The sequence below is a fragment of the Anarrhichthys ocellatus genome, unplaced genomic scaffold (genome assembly GCF_004355925.1).
Source record: "Anarrhichthys ocellatus isolate YVR2014 unplaced genomic scaffold, GSC_Weel_1.0 scaffold11, whole genome shotgun sequence".
NCBI classification, from domain to species: domain Eukaryota; kingdom Metazoa; phylum Chordata; class Actinopteri; order Perciformes; family Anarhichadidae; genus Anarrhichthys; species Anarrhichthys ocellatus.
In genome coordinates, this window is record NW_022280041.1 from 7,469,470 (window position 1) to 7,488,541 (window position 19,072).

General features: G+C 40.5%; 1 protein-coding gene across 5 annotated transcripts in view; it reads right to left on the reverse strand.

The window, feature by feature from the left end:
* Positions 1-19,072, reverse strand: part of kcnip4a (potassium voltage-gated channel interacting protein 4a) — a 109,947-nt gene that overhangs the window by 38,091 nt on the left and 52,784 nt on the right. Inside the window, exon 1 of one of the 5 annotated variants that reach the window (XM_031850869.1) lies at positions 5,067-5,652. The exons of the other annotated variants lie outside the window; for them this stretch is intronic. Within the exon in view, the coding sequence (XP_031706729.1) occupies positions 5,067-5,124 (58 nt within the window). The 5' untranslated portion in view covers positions 5,125-5,652. Of the gene's footprint in view, positions 1-5,066; positions 5,653-19,072 lie in introns of those variants that run through there. 5 annotated transcript variants of the gene reach the window in all.

Here is a 19,072-nt window from a genome sequence, read left to right on the forward strand (position 1 = left end):
ATGTTAAGTGGCTAAGAGTTTGTTACATATTGATGTCTAAAAACAAAACTGGATGTCCCTAGATGACTTTTATTTATTTTTCAAATGTAAGACCGATGATATTCTTTCTTTTCCTTATTGTGGGCAAATCCCATTAAACGACCAAACAACAACAACAATGAATTTATCTTACCAACAAGTATTGCCTCTGAAGCCAAAGCCTGCTATCTCTGTGCCATAGAGCTCCATTGTTGTCCAAAAGCTATTAAAATGATCCACAATGTTGCACTGGGTGACATGTTCCTTCAATACAATGAACAATGGGCACGACAGTATATTGATTCAATGTCACATACACCAACCTGCCACTTAGAAGAAAGTCAAGAGCACACACTTCAATCAATCCGCAGCTGAAAATAGTCCCAAGTGCACCATTTACTCCTGTTGAGTAACATTTGCTAATAATACATCGCCCCACCTTTTTTTTTTTTTTTTTTTAAATTGCAGTAAAGATGTATGATCCAATTATAAAGATCTTCATCTCCAGTAGGAACTAATTTGGGCTGTGAGCCACAGACAAACTGGGTGTAGTAAATCGAAGGTCGAGATGGGCCGACACATTGTTGGGTTTGTTTTTTTTAATGGATTTGTTATTAATGATAAAAATACTGAGTATTGCCAGCTTTACCCTTTAATTTATTCAATTTATAGATGCTCTAAAATTCTCTGCAGCTAAAAGAAAATCCTTTCTTTACACAAGTCAGCCCTCTGATTTTCAGTTAGAAGCTTACTTACCATCTATATGCACTATTCGCATTAAATCAACACATTTTCTGGTTGTGTACAATTTCTCAATAAGTAGTCACAACAGGGGATTAGCCATTTCAATAGCTTGTCCTCCCTATATTTTGGCCGATTTAAATCAAAGTGATTGCAACTGTGATAGGTGGGCATGCAGGTAAAACATGTTAACGTAAATGAATAAGCACAAAGAAAGGAAAAATCTGTTTCTTTATGTGTACCTAAATCAAGTTACAAGTGAATTCCCATGAAGTGCTGCAACATGGCGTTAAAACGAATAAATGTCCTCCATTGGTTTTTACAGAAATTACACAAGAAGGCCCCAGTGGCCTGTCACCTTCAAATAATATGTTTGCTATGCAAGACATTTTCTTGGAAAGATGCAATACAATTAAAAAAAATGCTCTTTGTTTTAATAGAAAACAATATTAGAGTGGGCACTTAAAGTGAACTCTTGCTAAATAATGACAACTTGACAGGATCCACATGTATTATCCGGCTTCCTACAGTAAATTATCACAATTTGAATATTGGTATAAATTGCAATGTATTTCGGTCAGTCAGTCATTACGATGCAGTACTGTTTATTTTAGCTCATCTTACTGCAAGAAGCTTGTTTGTTGTACTCTGCTGCCATCATGTGGAAACTAGGAGAACCAACAACTCAAAGCTCTGAACAAAGTGGAAGAGTCAAAACTGCAAGTGGAGAGCAAATATAATAGCGCAAGCACAACTTAATCTGTTACACGCGTTTCCACTGTTTCTACAATTATTCGTTATTCATGTATGACAATATGGAATTCATATTTTGGGTAGTATTAGACAACTATCTTCATCGGTCTGCATTACGGTGGGGAAGGAGGTGTAAAAGCGAATGCATGCTGGGGTGACACTCAAGAAAGTATCCGTCTGCTTTGCAGAGGTCACGATGCGCTGCCATGACATACTGTGAGAAACATCAGTGTCTGTACATGGCTAAGCCCACTTTCCTGCACCTGCAGAGCCTCTCTGAAGCAGGGTGCTGGTTCTAAGTGAGCCCTCTTAATACTTGGTCACTGTGTCCTGTGGGAATGGAGTGATTCATTTCACAGAACAAAGTGCCATCCCATGACAGTCAACCCAAAACAAAACGTGCAGCCCTAAAGCCAACGGATTCTCCTTTCAATTTAAATGCTAATTTAGAAAACTGAAAAAAACAGTCCACAGTGACTTTGAAAAGGGCAGAGATTACATGAAGCTGATAACAGAGGAATAAAAAAACCCAGAAGGAAGTGGGAGATGCATAAGTGACCCCTCCTCATTTCCTCATGTAAGACTAGCCGTTGTACATTTGCATAACACACATTTGCATATCTGAAGGCATTTACACGCCATGTGGCATAAAATCAATGACATTTCCCAACTGTTGTGAGAAGAAATCTATTTCATCAAGATGATTTTCCAATGGGAGACTACACATACAACCTTTTGTAAATGCAAGGTAAGCCTTGCATCAGAAACATGATGGGTAATGGGTAACACTGGTCCTCGACAAAGCGCTGCTCTGCAGTCTATAGCAGCTCAGAGTAATTGAGAGTGCCAAAGAACCATGTCCATACCAAATGTTCTCTCAAATCTCTGTCATATTGTGACATCCATCCGGCATTTCTGAACAAGATGAGTAAATCTGTGAAAGAAATGTTGCACGTGACAGATGGGTCGTTAAAATCGAAAGGGAACAATTTGAAGTGGTTTGGGCATATGGGTCTTTTATGCAGTAATTATTTGCCTTTGACTAAGAGACTATTAGTCTTTTATTTACAGTAAAGAAGACGAGCATTTCTCAAAGACTTTGTCTAAAAACTGCGATTGGTTAAACGTGTTAATAAAATGGTGCTGGTAGATTTATTTGCTGCCGTTACACTCAATTGGGTCATCTAAAGCTTAGAGATTGCTGATTTAAAGAGTAGGGATGTCAGCTCTGAGGATGATTTTCATGCGATCAAATTTGGCTGTGAGCGATTGGTGGCACTGGCTACCCCCAAAAATGACAGCTGCTCTCCCTGTGGTCGGCCAAAGCCTCCGCTCAGTTCTGTAAACACCAGAAGGCCTGGAGGGAGACTGGGCAAGCAACAAGAACCACGATGGACATCCCCATCACTCTGTGGGTTAATGTCACGAGGAATAAGATGAAGAAAACAAACCTCAGCATATCAACTTAGTTTACATCGCTTATTCATTCAGCTTAGTGACAAAAGAACAAATGTGCTTCTATTCTAGGAATCAGTGAACTTGTTCAGACTTTGTTGAACGAATTTCACCTGCATTTTGTACTCTTCCAGTTGGTAGCCTGAGTCATAGTTAATGTTGTGCTGTTTCCATTCGAACAGCCTATCTCACGCCTACACAAACTCAACTCATAAAAGCTCCTGACAACACAAAAAGTTAAAACAGTATTGACAGTAAGCACGACAGGACAGACACACCAGCCAGTACCACCATAATGCCACTGCCACGTCTCTTATTCTGAGGACATTTGAAACACTGTGGAAACACACGAAGCCAGGCGAGTGTGAAAAGGAGTTGGAGGGCAAAGTTTATGGGTGCTAGCGTCATCTCGTCATGTAGATGTGCTCTGATAATTAATGGGATGTATTGGAGTGGGTAGTGGAGTAGCACTTCGGTCGAACTACAGTACACGTTTTATTATGTTGTCCTCATCTAAAGAGCACTCTAAAGTGTGAATCAGACTGTTACATGATTTTTCTAAATATTTGGAAAAAATTCAATCCAAAAAACAGTTTCGAGCTGGATTTCCACATTCAACTTTTATTATTTTGACCTTCTTCGAGGATGTGAGGGTTACAGTTTTTGAAATGCGACAACTAACTGTTAACAATTGCAAAGTTTTATTATCAATACATTTTAGGGTGTCTTCTTCAATTCATTGATTGTTTCGTAAACAAAATCTGAGAAGTGTCCATCACATTTTTTCGGAGCCAAATTGACAGATATTCACCTTACAGTGATACAACAGAGAAAAGCGGCTACAAATGTTTGGCTTTTTTTTTGATGGTTGACTTAATTGTGTGTTTATACATCGACAGCTAACTACTCTATTATCTAATCAGTTAATCAGCTAATTGAGCCTTCACTATACCTCTTCCCTGAACAGCAATTGTCCAATCACAGCTTAGCAGCCGTGACTAGGAAGCTTGTAAAATTTCGGATTTCTTAACGTTCTGGAGCTGTGTGCAAGCTTTCCAATGTAAAAAAAACAAGAAGAGCAAAACTGTAAGAAACAGTGTACCAGTGTATTTATGTGCTAATATATGGCTACAGCAGTTATAACTCAGCATAATAGCACTAATGTGTTTTACTACAATACCCACACAATCATTTCATTAATTTCCCTTTATCTGCTTCATATTAGCTGAAAACAACATACAGGTCAGTCTCCAGATAAGCATTGTAATACAGTGCAGTGCATGCTTATCTACTGCCAGGCTGTGTGTGCATCTGGATCTCATGTTCTCCTTTGAAAAGTGCTGACAATGCACACAACTGCCCGCTCTTTGATCTATGGCTTGAGAGAGTCTCTCATCCATTTTGCTTTCAAGCTCTCTCCCAACACCACAGTGAAATATGATTTACTGTACTTTAGGTGTCATCCATTGTGTCCGTCTCCCACTACACCACTAAATATAACCTCTAACAACTATTGTCCGCGGGCCACCCACTAAATATTTCATTGTTATTCAATAAAGACTGGACTTCCTCCTCTTTTGTTACAGTGACGAGCTGCGACGTTGATGCTGATCAGCACATGACTGCAGGGAGACAGAGATGTAACACTAGCTGGTGTCACTGTGTTGGCAGAGAGTCGATGTGGCATACTGTGTGTGTGCTGCCACTGTCAAATCAATAGTGGGAAAAACAAATGGAAAAAGTCAAGCAAGTTTGTGGGGTTCAGACTGCAAATGTTTCCCAAAAGGTGGCCGATTTTCCAGTCAATTTCATGGACCGCTGGTGTGGCAACATGAGTTCAGATGGGATTATAGAGAAAACAGCAGAGTAATGGGGAACTTTCTGAAAACGCAAATCCAAAACACACACACAGGACATTCTCAAACAAAGAACGCACAATTTTTGCGAGTATTTCAACAGAAATTCCACTGTACAACATTTAAAATGACCCAAAACCTTTTCAAACAGGCAATTACATTTAATCTTTCATTAGATAAACTGCTAGCTCCTAAAAAAATGCGTCAAAATAAACCATCTCCTCTCCTTCCCATCAAGCCTACCTGTAGTCTTGCGTCTTTGTTTCGGCTGAACAGAGAAGATGACCATTAAAGCCCCCATGATGCCCTCCAGACTTTCTCGCTTAGTGATCTGGAAGTCCTGCTAGATTTCACACACTTTCACTCCCACACTAGGATGGCTTTGACAATACAAATGGAGACAAACAAAATAGAGCTGCTGGGAAGCTTTACATGAAAGATGAAGTCTCCGGTCCAAGCTTCCCTTTATATTCACCCCAGCTAGGTGGGCAGCACGGAGAGGAATAGGAGTGGGAGTAAAAAAATGCGTGCCTCTTGAGTTTTGAATTTTGACGCGCACGCTCTGCAGCCCCCTCCTTTCCTCTATTTTCCCGCTCTGAAATGAGAGCTTGTTATCTGATCTCTACTCTGCAAAAGCTTCTTTGTACCAGTTGATCACGCTCGGAAAGAGAGCCAGTAACATGCTGTGGAGAGGGGTACTGTCGCCCTTTTCCGGCAGATCCCTCCTCACACAGGCAGGGAGAGATTGGAGGATGGCAAGAGGGCTTATGCTGTAGATAACCATTGGTCCCTGCTAGCTGCCTTTTAACTACATCTCCTGCTAAGGATGAGGGGGGGAGAAACCATGCTGTGTCCATCAAAACTAAGTGCTGAGAACTCAGGCCGCCAGTGGCTGATTAGTATAAATCTAAATTATGCAATCATTGGTGAGCAGTGTCAGGGAGAACACCTATTCATGCAGAGGAGTCCCTTAAGTAACAGATTAATAAAAGCAGGATATTCCTGTGATATCAATATCATTTGATCCAACCACTATAATTGAAACATGTAATAATTGAATCCCTACATGCTGTGATATTTGTAGCCAAGAGGAAATGAATAATAAATAGAAAGAGGAATGACAGTTTGACCCCTACACTTCCAGAAAAATACATCAGCAAAAGTTATTTCCCATTCCATAATATAAGCTATGAAAAAAAGTGATTGCCTCTCCAGAGTTGATCCTGCGACTGCTGATTTGGCAGACTCGGAACGACTTTGGAGAAGCTTTTTTTCGGATTATGGTGAAGGTCTGCAGGTCAGAATCATGTCTTTTCCCTTTCCATCCTTTGCTCAGAGCGGGTGAACAATGCCACAGCGCGTCTTGCCTGATGTGACACATCAAAAGGACAAAAAAAGAATGAAGAGTACTTCCACCAACTGTGCCACCCACACGCAATTCCTTTCATGAACTGTGATGGCAGTCCAATTCAGAGTTGGAACAGCTAACCACTGCAATCAAGTATCATTTCTCACCCACTCCATTAACCTGCTTCCTGAGAGCCATGTGCACTTTGTTGCTCTGAGACCTGAGTATGTAAGACAGAGGGTAAGGTACATACAGAAGGGGAGGCTCTGTACACTGTAGACACACACACAGAAATGACTGCGACAATTCTGAAGATCAAGGACCTTTAAATAACCAGTGTGCACTCTATTACATTATGTCTTTCAGGAGTCTGACCAGCAGAACATGCAATTACTTCAGCATGACGCCTGCATTATAATACTAAAAACTGTATTTTTGGCATACTGCAACCTCTGCTTTTCATACTGTTACATTGTGGTCAAATTACTATGTGCTGCTTGTATAGTATGCTGTTTTAAATACAGCCATAGTATGTTTAATGCAGTATGCCAAAAACACCAGGATATCCTACTGCATCTGGTCGCATTTTGCAGTGTGCAAGCCAGCATGCCTTTCTGGCTATTCTGACCTACAATCCTTTGTGCAGCGGATATATCAGCGCGAGGGTCAAAGTTCAAGGTGCAACGTTATGACGAGGAAGCATGTCCCAATTGAATGCATACTGCATGCAACAGTGTGTACTCTGTAAGGGCAGCTGCAGCATGTACTAAAAGTAAAAAGATAGGTGATTTGGAAGCATCTACAGCCATGCCAGGGGCTCAGCGACGCCGAGCATGCTAACAAGCACAATGACACCATGCTGACGTTTAGCTGGCTCTGAAGGTGCAAAGCACGAGCAGATAATGTCCGTTTTACCCGCACAAAAAGTAGCAATGTGAGAAGGTGTCAAAAGCATATCATCTTAGCATGAATTCTTAAACTGTAGCCTCGGTTTGATGTTGGGTCCAAATCAGCTGAGTGTGGCTTTTCAAAGGGTAGCCTAATTATGTTGAAGCGGTAATGACTTTTCATTAAATTAGGCTCTCAAGAGAATAAGAGTGGAATAATCAAATGTCTCTAGGGTAAACCAACTCCACATACTGAGGCTTACTCCACACCACTTCAGGAAAACAATCTCATCAACTATGTGGGATTTTAGAAACAAATTGAGAAGGCAGCACAAGTGGTTTATAATTGAAATGAAGTTGAATTTAAGCGAATGGACAACACCAATCTAATCACATACTAATAACATCATCAATAACAATTTGGCCTGGTGATTTCAAGGACTAATGTTGAAACATCTGCTTAAAAATGCACGCTTTTACATCTCAGGTATGTAGCTGCTCGGCTGCCCACATACTTGATATGTCCGTCCATTATCCAGTGTGTAAGTGGTGGGCTTCAAGCTTTTTTTTCCCCCCTGTCCACCCTACAGTACCTTTCTTCCTCCTCCTTTTTGCTGTTAATCAATGTGATGCAATATACAGCACCTCATTACAAGGAACACTTCTAGTCCGTAGGTGTTAGTGACTCAGACACAGGCTGTCGTTTGAACCAACGATGTGCAAAGGAAAATGGAAATGTAGTCAAACCATCGCCACAGGGAGCTTGTGAACAGCAGTTGATGCATGAGGAGAGCGACGGATCAGACAAGTTTTAGACCACAACAAGACATTAGTAATTCTTATACTCTTAAAGCTTTTCATAAAGCCTCTCTTACAAGCTAACGTAACAGAGTAACTCATGGAAACAGTAAATTGCATCGACAGTGTTACCTTTTCTATTCACGAGATGTTTCTGTCGGATCTCTGATCTGTAGTTTAGTTGTAAGAGCAGTGAACACAGGACGTTGGTAAATAGACAAACATTTGCACTTAGATGCTCTATAAGTCAACTGAAGCTCTAAATTTACAGTAAAAACTTGTCGAAGGATTGTAAATGTAAAGCAGGGGTGGCATGTGACACACGCCTAATTCAAACATATTCTTATCTAATCGCAAGTACATAATCATCATCAGCACGAATGTTTTTCGCGAGTGAAACCAGCAAACAAGTAAATGAAGAGCTGAGCAGAAAGATTCAACCTCAACTGACTCAGTGGCACAGAATCACACTTGTATTGTCTTCTGAATTAGAGATTAAATATCAATACATTCACCAATAAGTCTGTCAACTTTGATGAGGGATTTTATGAAAAAATAAAGAACAATCATTGTGATGCATGTTGCATCTGCTGATTTTCTTATTTTTACAGATTATTAAATTGAGTATCTTTGTGTTTTGGACTATTAGTGGGGGCACAACTAGACATTTCTTTGCATAAATCAAGAAAACTATCAACAGATGAATCAATCACAGTATCTGTTAACATTTGTATTCATGATGGCTCAACCATTTGATATATTCAGCAAGTTATACTTAAATTAGTTGAAATGAGAATACACATGCACCTTGTATATTGCTGACCAAATCTGGAGATAATGTGCATATTAATATTGACAATTTCAAACTATCTGATGAGCTTTATGTTCTTCCTCAGCATATTTCTGCACATTCTGCATATTCATGAGCACGTGTTCTTCTTTTCCTCACGTAATATTACTGCCTGCTCTGGTCGTTAGATGTTTCATTTAACTGGCCTTTAACTATATATATATATATATATATATATATATATATGTTTCATGTTTATTTGCTGGCTGTGTAGATTAATATAAAACTATAAATATATATTTGTTTTTCCAATGGCCCAGTTTGTCCACACGCATGATTCGTTTCATCCCCATAGGAACAGTATCTATATTGTCCACCAAGTGGCAGCAAAACAATGTGAAGTGTCCATCTCTGTCAGCTTTTGCATTTTAAAAGAATGTCAACATGGTTATGTTATTGTATGCATACATGACATGGATTTACAACATAATTAAAAATAAAAAACCCAAAGTTGCAAGGGAGCTTCAAGCTTATTTCCCTGCGCTACACCATATGTCGCTCTATCCCAATGCTTTGTCTGTGCTTTTAGAGTGAAACATACAAGCAAGAGAGCTGACATCTGATCAACGAAACTAATGTCGGAGCCTGTTCTTATTAGACAGGAGCCATTCCTCTCGACTGATAAACTAAGGGCCAGAAATTGGCACAGGAGCTTTGATCTATTTGTGTCACATTATCCTCCTGCAGCGAGCAGACAGTGATGACCAGCTTGTGCTGTCTACAAGCAACTCCTGACATTCCCTTCAAGCTGTCCTCCCTGAATTAAAACCAGAAGACCTCAGACGCATGATAAAATAAGAGCCGACGATTGCTGGTTATCGTGTGCTACATGTATGCAAACATGCAAACATAAATGATAAAGGAAGAAGCTTCTCATGGGTATTCAAGTTTACATGTCTCTCTCTCTTCAAATAACATCTGGCCCCAACTGAGTAGTTGTGATCTCTGATGACCTGCACCGGTGTTATTATGGTTCTGGTGTGCAGCATGTGAATGGCTGCATGTAAACCTGTGCCTTAATCGATGGCTACATCCTACTGCTGTGCAACACAATGATCCAAACAAGGTACATCAAGTAGGTCTTAGTGTAATACAAACACACAAGGAAAAAGATGGAGTTATGATATAGCAAGATAAATATCAATATATTATATATCAGTCTACCTACTCAATGCAGTTTGCTGCACTCAGTTCATTTTATCGTTTATATTACAACCCTCACAACGGGATGCAAAAAATGAGGGCCGTCTTCGACCACAGAAATTCTGAGTACATACAATTTTCGCAACTAATCGATTAGTTGATTTGACAGACAGATCTTGGGTTTCTCCACAAAGAGTCACACAAAAGCCCCATTTTAAATCTTGTGTTTATCAGAGTTGTGTTTGGATTCATTCAATATGAAAAAAGCATTAAAACAAAACCTGTATCTATAAAATAAATCTTAGTTGACCAAAACCAATACAGCTAATTAGTCAACGAATAGACTAAGAAGGGGTAGATTACAGAATATATTACCGACATTAGAGTGCACTTGGATACAATCTGTGATGAAATATCACAATTTTAAAGCCAAAGACATGGGAAAATGCACGTCATGTTTTGGACAGTAGAGGGCACAATTGATTCATACCAAAGTATTACCAGAACAGCGTTCTTCATCTCCAAATACATATCTGGGAGAGGTATCAACTTCAATTTTGAGCTGTTGACTAAACAACATTGTCGTGCAACTTTGCTAAGATTCCATTTTCCCCATCTAAATAGTACTTAGATCAAAACCACTCTGCCTTTGAACAACTGGACATAACATGCAACATAGATTTTATAACAAAGATTAGGGCCCTTTGAGAAAAAGAACAATGTAAATAGCAGTGAGCAGACGTGTTTCTTTTTTTTTCGATGACGTAATACACGGCCTGCCAAAAGCACACTGCAAGGTGTCAGAACTCTTTGTAAAACAAACTACAAATCTTTCATTTCCCAATGTACATTCGAATTATTCTGTCAGCTTTGTGTTGGAATCCAAACGCAAAAAAACACATCAGACAAGGAAGTGATGATCCAGTCTGTTTGACGGCTGCCGAGAGTTGAGGAAAACTCAAGCAGTCACTTACTTTCATGCAACATTTTCTTGAGCAACTCTTCGAACTGCAAGCAAAGCAGCACTGTTTAAAGAGGAAATGAAATGGAAAGAAAGTGGTTCACATTAAGCCTTTGCCATGGGAAGTCATCAACACGAGACAAAATGTGAAGATCGTTAATGAAGAGAGCTTTTCCCCTGCGTAGGGAGAAAGATCCCGCCAGCAGCAATTTAGGAAATGGTATTGTCTGCTATAGCATATTGGAAGAACAGAAACACAGCTTTATGATCAGGCTCCATTATGCTATAAGCACTTATTTGAATGCTAATAATGGATACGCGGAAAAGCAGTCACTGGTTATAGTGCAACCTAAAAAAAAGACATAAAGGCAGTTTTTTTAAGACTCGCATGACTGTCCAAACCAAGCAGCAGTTGGCAAGGGAAGGCTCAACATCCAGCTGCTCATTTTTGAAAGAATCTGCAACCTGCTGTTACTAATTAGGGATCAATTAAGAATGGTCTTCAGAGGACATAAGACACACACTGGGCGCAGAGGTTGTCATGAGGCATATTTTCAAAAGCCACACTGCAGCAGCAGGGGATGATGAGTGAGAGAGTTTGTAATGAAAGCTTCTCTGTGCAGTACAGTCATATATGAAGGATGGCTGGGCAACAAACCAATCACAGTAATAAAACGATGCAGCAGTAAAAATGTCAGTACATTCCCACTCAGCACTTTATTTTTACTGCGTTGTCACCAAAGCGTCTGCCGTCACAAATACCTGCAACACCTCCATCTGTACAGCAACTCTGCTATCATCCTGAGACCTGATTAACCATAATACACTGCTGCAGTGACAACGGGCTGCACTCCCTGCCCAGACGGTCTGAATCAGTGGGCTTCGGCCCGCATGGTGTGCACCGAATCCAACTGCCATCAATCACGTGCAAATATGGTTCAGTGAAAAGGTTATTTCCCTTCAAATGATGGCACAAAAATAGAAGCTTAGTTTCCACAACTGGGCCAAGCATAACATATATCTTGCCCACAATGTCCAACAATGTAACACAGTTGTTTGAGGAGATCTTGCATAAATAATTAAGAAGCCTTGGCAAGCTGCAGGGCTTTGATGTGCACCATGAGACACAAATAACTACACTCTTGTGTGTATTAATGTATGTGAACACGCTTTTTTCATCGTTTTTTCTACCCCCTGTTCTTTAAACGATTGCCGTCTGTACACAGAAATAGGTGTGCGACTCAGCACTACGTTTAAGTGACTCATCCAAGGCCAGAACTTTCCTCAAGCCACAATAAAAGCTGAGGAGCTAGCCGGAGTCATAATCTAAATCGAGTTGTTCTGACGCACCATGAAGCACAACCAGCAAATTCAGCATTGCAGACAAAGAGCTGAAAACAAATGGCTTCTCTTCACTGCAGTCTTTCAGTAAGAGACGACACACATCTTTAATTATCTTGCATCCTCCGCTAGTGGTTGTAAGGGGCTAATCATCACCCTCAATATCACCTTCTCGAGTCAATCTGTCATTAGCGCAGCCCCACCTGCTGCCATTGTGCACCCTGAAGGCTCTGCCTGTGTCACATTCTTTTATTACACGCCGACACGTAGCCGCTGTCTAAATGTGACACTGAGCCCACTGAGCCATGCAGGACATCAAAAAAGTGTCCAAACAGCCAAAAAACAAAGTAGATAGATATGCATAGAGCTGCAAGACAGGTGCTTTTCTATTCAAACCGGGTGGGTAATGGACCAGATCAAACCAAAACATATCCGAATCAAAATGACAAATCTGCACAGATGGTCGCAACAAGGCCATCAAAATTCCGGGTTAGTTTTCCCCAACCAAACCCCTTCATCACTTCCTCACACAGAGGATATTACAGCAAGGTAATGAGCAGTGTTCACTCACTGGATCATAACTCCTCACACTCGATTCATCTCCAAATAAAAAGCTATGAAACTCATCCTGAGGTGTGAGGATGAATCCAATAAAACCCTCCGTGGTGCACTACGCTCTGCAGTTATGTGGGGGCACAAATATTGCTAAATAAGAAATCCAGATGCTCGATGAAAACATAATTTAATGCTCCTTTGACTGCGAGTGATCTTAAATCCCAACAGTAATAAACATTACTCCTTAATCCACTTCATTTTAGCATTACTGTGTGCTGTACATTATAATTCACCACACTATATTGTGCTCCGCTTGAGATTGCACCGGCACGCTTTAGTCCTCTGCATGGCAAGAGTAAATCTAAGGTAAGCATGAGCATGATTCAATGCACATAGGTCATTGGTAATGAGCCTTTTATGAACAACTAAAAAAGCAAGCAAAAACACCTCTTTTTTCACTGTTCTATTAGACAGTTGATTAATAAAAGCTAATCTACAGGGTGATCAATAACAGAAATAATTTGTAGTTGTACAGTGGACATAGTTTCTTTCGGTAATATTCTTTTTTCCATCCTTAGGAGGCTTAGTGGGTTAAGCTACCATCACAAACGGTGTGCTTGGATGTCATTCAATGTATTCATATTTGTGTAGCTACTTCCCTTTGTAGTGCCTTCAAACCAAAAAGGGATTTACATCCTACTCATGGCCAACCAAGATTTACATGAGACAGTCTGGCATGAAAAAAAATATACAAGTCAGTGTAGTAATTTTGTGTCAAGTAGGAATTGATTTACGAATGTGTGAGTATATGTCCTTGTGTGCATGCTGGGATTTTTACTGTACCATTTAGAGACAAGTTCAATAATGAGAAATCACACTATGTATTGTTGAATGGACAAGCCTTGTGACTCCTGCACGTCACAAACAGGACCATGAATGACACTTTCATCAACCGCCTCGGGCAACGATCTCATTTAAAATCTATTAAGACTGGCTCTGACGACAGCTCATCACCAACAGTGACAAGTGAAACACTAACCGTGTCAATGATGCCAACACTGCGGCGTCACTCAATTCCGCCCGACTTGCATCAGCTCTCTATTACAATAATAAACCAGAGAGTGCAAGGAAAACCCTTTTCCCCCGGGTAAACAGAGGGACATGTTGCAAGCCATCTTCTCACACAGACTTGCAGCCCAACACCAAACGGTATCTGTGCCAGCGGCTAGGGTAACACTGAAGTATCACCTCCTCTCTTACGTTCCCCACATCAAGGCCAGATTACGCGTGAGTGCAGGGAAGCTGCAGCATGTGTTCCATCGTGTTATGCCAGCATTGGGTTTACTATGAGCGGCTGAGAAAAAGTGATGATACTGCTTGGTGGAAACAGCTGATTAGGAGTCGTATCTGATATGCTGTAGGAAGGCAGGCGGATGATTAAAATGTAAATAGCAGCAGTGGAAAATGAGATGAACATTCCTAGAATAGACGTGTTTGTGTTTACCATCCAATTTAAAAGATGAACTCGAGCCAACTGCTTTTGGTCATTAATCCTTGAAGATCAGATCGACAGTGTGGATCCAAGGTCTGTTTTATGCCTCTTCCACATCACTCAAATCTGCTTGCATCAAAATACATGAACCGCTTATGGATTATCTGTGGTCGCATCTTTGATCTGTAACCAACCTCACACACAAAGTGTTAATCTCACACGGGATGCACTTTGATGCAGGGCTCTAAGACCACACTATATTATGCATGTTTCTTACTTTCTAATGCCCTTATGTTCCATTGTCATGGCACTGATGTGCCTGTTCTGCAGTGGCAGAAACAAAGGCTGAATACTGCCGGCTACAGATACTCTTTCAAGTGGATGCTACAGCACATATCCTGTCAGGCTAATTCAGTTGCACACACTTCGCACCGACAGCAGGGGACAAACGCTGTGATTAATGTTGTTGGTGTCTCTTCACATGCTGAGACAGAAGAAAGACAATTGCTTCTCTACCAAATACAGTGTAGATATCTCATCACTATCAGCACTGGTGGAGGAGGATGTAAACAGCAAAGTGTCAGATTTCTCTGTGACTTAGATAAATTGTTTCGCACCCTTTTGCGTTCAAAGATAAGCAATGTCTACTCACACTCCCTTATCACAAGTTGTGTATAAGCAATGAGTGATGTTTAGGGTTGGGTATCATTTGGAATTTCTTCAGTATTACTGTCACGACAATACATGCGTTTTGACATCGATACTAAAAGGGTCTTTTTTTTTTTTTTATTCTACGATATTTTTCTTGAGGCAACATTTTCCTGTTTAAAAGAAAGTTAGATATTGTCTTAACAAATGCAGCCATACAAGAATATTGCCCATATAAAATTGCCTAAATTGTGACTATGCAGACACATTGAGATGCTCCCTTCACATGAACCATTTTAAGATGCCATAAGAAGTAAAACTATCCAGTATTTCACAAAAATAAAGCAGACAACAAGTTAAGAATAAAATGTACATACATCATTTTGTGCCACAGAAATATGCTTTTTCACTTTTTTTTTTTTTTTAGATCTTGCATCAACCTAAAACACCCATTGAGGGTCACCAATCCCAGGTCAAGAAACAATGTTATACAAACTCAAGCTGTGTAGGCAAACACTGTTCTTTTAAATTCTTGTGGACATCCCAAAGATACCAAATGTGGTAGGCTGACCTTTGGAGAAATGTACATGTTAAATATTTCCACTTGATGGAATGGTGCAGCCATGACACAAAAGCGTTCCTGAATATTTTACTCAGTCAGCATCAACTCTTGTTTCAAGAGAATACAGGCTACCGTCAGACTGAGTGAAATTTGTCCAAGCTTGAAACTAGTTAAGGGAAAGTAAATGGGGACAACTTGAAAACAGCTCATGTAATGGGAGAGATGTAAGAAATAATGTAACAATTAGGTGTACACCTTTGGCAATTAGGTAACTACAAAAGGATGAAAATCCAATTACTTTTCATTATGCTTGATTTAGTTACAACTCCACGGACATCACTGTGGTGTGTAATATGATACAGTAGGTAAACCACCCTATGCGTGCCATACAATGCAAGTCATGCATAGCTGAGCGCACAAATCTATGAATTAATCACACGAGCTCTGACAGTGTGCTCCTTCCTGAGACGTTATATAAGGTGAACATAAAACAATAAATGTTCCCCTGAGGGATGGCAGCTAATGGTGCAGAAATCATCCGGAGAGAGGAGAGAACAGAAAAGTCAGGCGGTCGTCATATTGACACTGGCAGCTGTGGTTGTTAAAGGCATGTTAGGAGTCGGGCCCATTTATAAGTTATGAAGGTCATGGTTCATTTACAATACATATGTGGATGTGAGGGAGCATATGGTAAGAGTGGTTATTAAAATGACATGGGTTGCCAAATTATACGAGTCAAAAGTGGATGGACTACTCAACAGGCCTCTTGGGCACAGACCCAGAAGCCTAAGGGGTCAGGGGGCCCTTAGTCCAGAACCTCTATTTTATGTTAACTCTTCTTGTTGGACATCATAGATCTTAGTGGAAAGCAGGAAGGTCTTGATCATGTTGTTTTGTGTTTTAAAATTGAAGATGTGCCAACCAAATCCAATCCAATATTTTTGTCTTTACACTACAGCTGCACAGCACACTGGGGCAACATTTCAATACCACTCAGGCAGACAGACAGACACTCTTCATCTCCAGCATGAACGTAAAAATAGAATTGCAGCTGCAGTTTCTTTTAACCAACACCAGAACCTGTCAAATCTGGTTTACCTACCAAAGGTCACTGAAAGAGACAAAACAACAAAAGAAAAGAGACAGAAGGCAACTGTGTCGACATGCAAAACAACTGCATGGAGATGCAAAACGACTACAAAGAGACACAAAATAAAAGAGTCACAGCCATTTGGCATCTCCATCAGCAGGTTCCCGGGGGCCAGTCCTCTAATAATCCATCCATGGAGTCAACTATTTTCTTCAAGGCATGGCAATCTCTCCCATTGCCGTTTTCCCATTCACTGACAGGCTGACAGGCTGGTGCAGTTTCTGAATTGTGTGCCCTGCCCATGTGGTGCCATCAAATTAATGCAAAACACACACACACACACACGATAAGGGTGTCTTCAGTGTACTTCCCTTCAGATTCACTGTACTACTACTCTACTTCCACCCACCTCCAACTGTATATGACAGATACAAGCAGATGAATACATTCCAGCATTTCTTCCCTCACCCAAGGGAGGGATTCATTTCCCAAGCCAGGAACCAGAGCATTATGGGATAGCACTGGCTGGCGGCAGGCTTTTCATGGTTTCAGTTCCAAATCAGAATGCGATGTTGGAAAGCAGCCTCTGCAATTATGTAACTAATTCTGATTACGCCGTTTGCGGGAGTAATCTATCGTAACCCACTGTGCGAGTTTACAAGCCTCATTGCAGTTTTAATGGGAGGCCACCTCAAATTGCAGCTGAGTGCCGTTTGGCATGCATTCGTCAGAGTGCTGAACAAACGGCGCTCAAGTGTTAATACCTTCAATTTCAGGGAACAGGAAAATTCAGTTTGGCAAAATTTCCCAGGGCGGTGGGCAACCACACAAATGCACACACCACACACACGAATACACACCAACCCAAGATGAGTTTTCCACCCAGAGCTCTTGATTGTGCTCTAGGGAAGAGAGGAAATGGTGGAATGGGGGTCTTTTTTTGAAACAACGCAGACGAAGTTAAAGGCCGAATCAAACAGGGCAGGCTCTGCAGGCATCAGAAATTCCCATTTCATGTTCATGCACAGCGCTGCTTTATATCTGTGCCTGGGGTCAATAGGCAATCGATGAATTTCATTTCCCACCTTCATAGCTCAGCAATAGAAAATTGACCAGATTCATGTCTGTATGGCAGGCATTTTAGCATGATGGCAAGGATTTTAAGATCATGAAACAATATGCACGAGCTATTTCCCATGGAAAATAATGTACACGCAAATTTGACACCTATTCTGCACTTGAATCATAAGTTTATGCAGCTGAGCTTCATCAGAGCCAACCTCGTTCACAATAAGGATGGACTTGCACCAAATTCCCACCTCTGAAAGTATCCTGTCCTTTATCGCGCAAAGGATCGTAAAACCTTGAAGCTCGGCCAGGAACATGCTCCCTTTTATTCTTGCCCTCAGACATGGCTTCCACATCAATTATTCACATTGCTCTGTTTGCCAGAATTGGGCAATTGAATTTGAACCCAATAAAATGCTGGCGCAACACAAATCATCTGTGATCCCTATAGATGAAGCTGTGAAGAGTAGGTTAAAAAAGGCCAAATTTCCTATGCGTTCTTCTTTGATTGTACAAAACAGATAGTAAATATGAAATAGCAATAAGAACACAACTGACTTGATAGTGAACATGACGCCTGTGTGTTTTGTATGAGTAGCTGATGTGTTAGGCTATGAGTTAGATGAGTGGAGTCATGCTGAGGTCATGAATAAGAGATCAGTAGAGGTACTTTCAATGATCTACATAAATCTAGCCTAATAAATTGTCTAGTGTGGTTTCAAGGTCCTTGCACGAAGTATATTTCATTTGCCAGTGTTCACGTTGTATAATGAACAATGTCAGTTTTGGGGTATTGTCTAATCTCATTGGTCTACTTGTGTTAATGCACATGTACTCTGCTACAGGAGTTCGTTGTTCGATAGCCGATGCTGCCTAAACACGTTAACGCTTGGCCTGCGTTATTGTCGCATTGAATGAACACGTGCAATGCAATTCAGCGCACCAAAACGTCCGCTTGTTCCATTATCCATCTTTAATAATGAACATTGAGAAAAAGAATGTCGAGAGTCGGAATCAAAGACAGCTCGCCTTCAAAGTAAAAGATGCGCTTTTTCAAACGTGTTTGCTTCAGCGATCAATTTATGGAGAGCAAATATAAATAAATAAACAAATATTCGAAATAATGAACATAATAAATGACTGTTATAAAGTCATATTTCCGCCACTTTCCCACAATTGACCGTGAATCAACTGCCAATGGGTGCAAACCCTGAATTATTTGTATGTAATTATTCATTTTCAATACGGCAGTCTCCAACAGGGTGCACACGTTTCTGCTCACAACACGGGCCTAGATTACAATACTTATTAACAATAGTAACATAAAACAAAATGTTTTCTGTTACCTTTCAGGGACTTACAGACGTTTTCTACCCGTGTCAGCTGCTTCCCATCAAAAGACTTTATTTCAGAGTCTTTTGTCATCTATTATTAAGTAGTTCTTACCATTATTATTGCAGTTTCCTCGTCAAATGACATTTGACTAATTCAGTGTAGGCTACACAG